Raw genomic sequence first — 6591 nt, 5'->3', positions numbered from 1 at the left:
TATACTGATATCTAAGCTGCGGATTGACAATTTGATGGAGGGTAATATGAAGGTGTTTAAGAAAGTATTTTAAAACCACTTCTTACATGAATGGGGACATGTGCAGTCTCAAAACTGCAGTGTTGTTGAAATGACTGCACTTCCTTTCCATGGAATGATTTACAGTGATTTTGCGTTTTCTCATTTCTTGTCAATTCTCTTCCACTGTTAGGTGATGCTGCTGAAGTTGTGGAAATCGAAGATCCTGCTGCGGAAGAGAAAATGGAAGATGAAGATCTGTAGATAACCATAGTTACGTAGAACATCAGATAACCACAGCAATATAGATATTGTATAACCATAGTAACAGAGCACATAAAATCTCCAAAACTTTGCCCACATATTACAAGTATACATTATGTACTTTTACTTTTGTCTTTGAAGGACAGACTTTGACTTTTGTTTCCAGCTCAAACACTCTCGCTGCCAAAATTTGGTTCTGGCATGCATTGTTTTTTCCATGGAATGAGACATCCTATGTGTAAGAAATGGGGGATGGGGGTGGGGGTTCCCATCATTTTCCAGTGTGACTTCAAGTATATCAGTCAGAGTAAATTTGCATTCATTCATGACGAGATGTATCACCAATATCTACTTACACATTGTCGTTAGCACTTTTATAGCATCAACTCCCCCTCTCGGCCACTGAAGTGAAAAACTGTGAGAATTTTCTGTCTGAACCTGTTCACCCCCGTCTCTCATAGAATGGATTGATCCTGACCATTGGAAACAACAATGATTTTACCAAATTCTGACCGTGAAAGGTGAAGACACCAAGCAACTTTGAATTTGTCATTTTCACCTCTTCATGTATGATTTCATGCGACTGTATCAAGAAGAATGGCGGCAAGTTGGCAAAAACTAGTAAATTATCATACAAGACCAACAATCATTAGTCATTAGTGGAATCTAACCTTTGACCTTTGGGTTACTCCATGTGAAAGACAAACCACTTTTCTTAGAAGAGGATGGACGATTAGACCTTAAAAGAGTAGGGTGGTTAAAAACAGGAAAAATGTGCAAAGCAAACAACATCAGGAAGAAAAATTTTCAGATGTATATGCTAATTTTTGAAAAGAAAAATATTTTTTTGAAATCAGAAAAAAATGAGTGGAAATGAGGGGTACACAATTATACAGAAAGAAAAATTTTTCTAAGTTTGGAAAGCAAAGACAAATGTTCAACTCTGCATCCTGCACTCCCCCTAATCTACAATGGTTTGTCCTCTAAACTAAGGTTCTGCCGAATCTCATCCATTTTGTATAGATTAACTAATCAATGAATTTGCCTTACCTTGAGCCTTAGAGCTATCTGAAGTCAAAAATGTCATCTGTGATTCACCTCAATATGGTAGATGGCGGCAACAAAATATCTCACTTAGAATTGTCAGTGTACGGTACCCTCTGACTTTTAAAGATTTCTAAATTCTTTGATGCAAGTTTGAAACTTCTTGAAATTTCCCCCCGAGTCTTCCCCAGACCACCAATAAAGGTAATGTGTGATATGAATCAAAGAGAACACTTTTAGTCAGTGGTATATCGTCTTGTAGTGATTACTTACGTTTATATACATTTGATATTTTATCTTTCTTTCGCGGCACCACACACCCAGCTGCTGTGTGTGTTCAGTAGCGATGAAAAGTACAGAATATTGACTTAGAGGGGCACACAGTGTGTGTTGTAGTTTTAGGTTGGCATATCATAGCAAATGGATATTTTACACAGTAGTGCAGTCTGTTATCTTTTTATTTCTTTATTTGGTCAATTATGCAGTGACATAAACAAAACAAAAAAGAACCAGCTAGCATGTCAATCACAGTGCTTTGTACTCTCACTCACACATTCTTAACCCGTCAAGTGCTAAAAGTCAACTTTAGTCACCTTCATAACATATAATGCAGACAATTTTTTAGGATCAAGAAAATTTGTTTTCAGATTTTTCCCAAAATTTTGATAAAAAATTGTAGTCAATGAAAAGTTGTGCCCTTTTGCTCAAAAATTATCAAAACAATTACAGAAAAATTCCTAAAAATTGGTAAAATGCTGCACTAAAATTTAGGCGGCAAAAAGTACAGCACTCAAAGGGTTAAAACTTGTTTTCTTTAGTTTTTTAGGTTAACATTGAATTTTTGGATCTTAAAATTGTTACTTTTGAATTTTATCATCACAGTACTAGACAAGAATCATAGATTTCTTATCATTAAATATTGTTAACATTCTTAGTTCTTGCTCTACTTAAAGGTATAATATTCTCAAACTCTGTCAATCTTTGATCAAATATTTTTTGACTCCAAAATAGTTTTATTATAGTACTTTCAAGGCAATCAAAGCAGCTTTGAAATTTACCATTAGCCTAGAGGGTATTTTTGCTTTAGGAAGGCCCCCTAACTGTTACAGCCAGAAGCATGTACCGGTAATAGTTTAGCATTGATTTATGCAAAGTGTGTTTGAGAGTATTTTTCAGTATGCAAATCTGAAGATAATGAGTTTTTATCGATGATGAATATTCATTGACCCCAAGACTTTGCCGGATGAGGCAAGATAAGTCAGATATCTCATTCTGCCAGTGATCAAATAGTCACGTGTATAGGTATATACCCTGCATTGTGAACACAGTGAATGCAGTCAGTGCCCGGCAGTTTAGCACAGCATTTGACGCAGAATAGCTCATTTTTGAGAAAAACAAAAAATATTAACCATGGCTTCAACCATTAACTTGAAATAAGCAGAAAAAAATCATATTCATGGTGTTTTACTAGTAATGGTAGTATATATTTAACTTTGCTGGTCATAAGAAATTAAAGCACTTTAAGTCAACTTGAAATTGTAACTTTTACTAAATCTATCGGAGTACTGAAGATTGTATTTTTAGATACAAAGACATCAAAGATAAGATAATGTTTCTGAGAGTCAGATGATTCTCACTTTATTATGGATTATTTAAAATTTGAAAATATTATCAAAATGTACAAATCTTATCCCTGACAGCCATACTTTGCCATGATGATAGGTTTTCTTCTTATATGTACAACTTGCTCTTGGCTCATTGGTGACCTTCTCGAGAAATATCAAAAAAAAAATTATTGCGGGGAATTCTAGCCATTTTGCAGATTACCCATGATGCATTTCCTAGACAGCTGACTTCCCATCCCGATCCAGTGTGATTTTCCAATTTGCTAAAACTAGAATTGTGTTCTTGTCTTGATGGTTTGTAATGATGCTTAGCGTATTTACTTCAAGTGAAGATATCATCCAAGAGAGACCTATAGATCTGACATCCTGTTTTTAATCACATAGTACATGTATTAGAGAGATTTTATAGTGGGTACCATGGCAACGATACCAGCATTTAGATCAGAGTTTTTTTTTTATTTTGTGACTTAATTGATCCATAGAAAGGTTCATACTTCATATACTATAGTCTGTGTTAAGTTTTTGCATTCATCAGTGTGAAAAAATATATATCATATGGTTTGAGTCTTCTGATATCAGTTTATGTAAATACTGTAGCATAACAGCTATCCAACAATTTTGATCAACAATTCCTCATTTCCTAGCTGACCAATCACAACCAAGACACACCGTGAGTCAGTGAGCTCACTGAGCTCACTCACTCTGTTATCATTTTGTTCTTGGAAGCCTTAACTCTGTCACCCCCATTTTACTCGTTCAAAGGCCCATCTTCACCATTGAGATTAACAGTTTTGGACCGAACCATTGTGGTGAAAGGGTTAAAAAAAAGGATGAAACTTGGAAAGACAGGAACAGATGTTAGCTTGATGTGTCATGGCCAATCGCCTCACTGCTACTTTGAAAATTGTTTTCATAATGAATAAATGAATTAATTCATAAGTACTGCCTGTTTTTGTAGTCCAATGATTTGCACAATTAATTGGTTGTGTGATTGGTTGTTATGTTGCATTTAAATGTTTTCACATTGACAGTGTGGCATGGGAGTCGCTTACATAGGAAATATCTTTCTCTATTTGAGAATAAATGACTAGTAATTCACATACCAGAGATGGTGAGATGGACCACACACACACACACACACAACACACATATATATATATATATATATATATATATATATATATATATATATATATATATATATATATATATATAAGAAACTGTAGGAATTCAGGTGATCCCCAGGGGAGCGTGGAATGGGGTGAAGATAGAAGAAACTTGGGTTGAAACACACTACCACACTGGTTGTTAGGTTCCAAACGTATTTATTATACCTCAAACACAACGTTTCGCTCTAAATTTAGAAAACATCTGAAGAAGCTCTAAATTTAGAGCGAAACGTTGTGTTTGAGGTATAATAAATACGTTTGGAACCTAACAACCAGGTGTGGTAGTGTGTTTCAACCCAAGTTCTTAAATAATATATATATATATATATATATATATATATATATACTCTAACTAGTATATATATATATATATATACTCCCAAATAACACATTCAGTCCGTTTTTATGACATCGAGATTTGTATTAGGTGGTTCTGATCTTCTTATATATATATATATATATATATATATATATATATATATATATATATATATATATATATATATATATATATATATATATATATATATATATATACTCCCAAATAACACATTCAGTCCCTGTGTTCATGACATCGAGATTTGTGTTAGAAGGTGGTTCTGATCTTGACCTGTAGGATGTAGTATCCACCAGTACCGGATGTGTAACTTTCTCTCTCGAGACCAAATAGACATAGAGTAAATATTTAACTGAGAAACATGATTGAAACTGCATAAAAAAGCAAAATGGCATCCTTGCTCAGCACTTCCGATCAGATAACCGCCGAAAGACCATAGTTTGTGCGGCTTTTTGTTCTTCAGATTTTATTATAGGTACATGGTCATGATCAAAATGCTGGAAACAACTTTCCCTGCCACATGTATATTATCAGTAAACTTTGAGGTCCCTATAGCTTCTTCAAAAGTTGCAAATTTTATGCAGTTTGTAGCCTGTCAACATAAAGAGTAATGGGCGCCATGATATCTGATAAAGCACAGGTCCGAAGCCTAATTGGTCGTTGTAATGTTGCCACGTCAAATACCTGTCTCACCTCCAAGGGTCAAAGGTCATTATCCATTTATTACCTTTGTAGTATATACTGTAATACTTTGGTTGGCGTTTACGGCGGGCAATACATGCCATCGTCCACAAATACATAGTGTTCCTAATATCGAGCAAAACGTTTCCTGCTGACAGTACATACAACCACAGTTACCTGTGGTCTTTTCTGCTCTGTGTCTATGCGTTTCGTAGACGTGTGTACATATATGCTTAGTCCCTACACGAAATAGCCATTTGGTTTCCTGACTTGGTTCTTCTCCGGCATATGTAAGCTTACACACGTCTATCGGGCGCATAGACGCAGTGCGGAATATAGACCACAGGTGACTGTGATACAACCCAAAAATTCCTTTTCTTTTACATTTATAATCAGGGACTGTAGCCATAACTAAGCTTATACGTTAGAAGATTTTGGTGGATATAATATACAGGTCATGGAGGAAGACGCGAGATTTGCCTCCTTGCACTTAATATTGATGCGTACAAACTTCAGGCATGTATTTTTCATAAAGTGTTCAGGTTTTTTGCGTAAATAAACTCAGTTGTCCAAAGTGGCTATGTCTGATCATTGCTATCCGAGTTACCCTTGGCCCGGTATAAAATTCAGTGGAACGATATGGAATATTCAAATGCATCTGTCCATTTTGGTGCGCTTTCGGAAAGTTCGAACAAAATGTTGCAGTTTCATCTGAAGTCGAACTGAACTGTGCGCGAACACTTCTCCGGTGCTAACATATAGGTTCTTGCGAGACGTCGCACTATATCACAGGGAACTGAGTAATATCTTGTTGTTGTTGTTGTTGTTGCTGTTGTTGATGGTGATGATGATGATGATGACGATAATAAAAATATTAAAAAACGGCGATTTCCAAGTCGTACCCGGTCAAAATCGATCACATTTGAACTTCCCGGTCGATAGTGATGGCAGTGACGACAGAGCCATCACTATCGACCGGGAAGTTCAAATGTGATCGATTTTGACCGGGTACGACTTGGAAATCGCCGTTTTTCCACTCGTTTGCAGGTCGGTAGTTCAAGTGAAGCCCAAATTAGGTCAGTGAGATAAATTTCAGTGCCTATGATAGCACATTTCAATCGATCGCTCGTGAATGGAGTGTTTTTTCTGGGCTTTGAAGGTGGCTGATGAGCCTTGATCAGGGGCATCTCGATTCCACCCTTGGTTGTATAATAGGACGGGAGTGACGTTGGGCGACCTACGTCGTTTTTTGTCACGATTACAGTTTTCTTTTACAATTATCTACAACATCGACAAACAACAGCAAGGAATGACACATTGTTTTTTAATATTTTTTATTATCGTCATCATCATCATCATCATCATCACCATCAACAACAACAATAACAACAACAACAACAACAACAACAACAACAACAACAACAACAACAACAACAAGAAGATTACTCAATTC

General features: G+C 35.8%; 1 protein-coding gene across 2 annotated transcripts in view; it reads left to right on the top strand.

Annotated features, from left to right (window-relative positions):
• LOC139130155 (uncharacterized) overlaps positions 1 to 3893 on the top strand; it is a 13445-nt gene extending 9552 nt beyond the window's left edge. For both annotated transcript variants that reach the window (XM_070695887.1, XM_070695886.1), the window contains exon 5: positions 212 to 3893. In XM_070695887.1, the coding sequence (XP_070551988.1) occupies positions 212 to 282 (71 nt within the window). In that variant the 3' untranslated portion in view covers positions 283 to 3893. The remainder of the gene's footprint in view (positions 1 to 211) is intronic.
• The last annotated feature ends 2698 nt before the right edge of the window (positions 3894 to 6591 follow it).

Source organism: Ptychodera flava, chromosome 3, assembly GCF_041260155.1.
Source record: "Ptychodera flava strain L36383 chromosome 3, AS_Pfla_20210202, whole genome shotgun sequence".
Classification (NCBI taxonomy): domain Eukaryota; kingdom Metazoa; phylum Hemichordata; class Enteropneusta; family Ptychoderidae; genus Ptychodera; species Ptychodera flava.
Note: the sequence above shows the minus strand (reverse complement) of the source record. Positions and strands in the feature narration are given on the sequence as shown.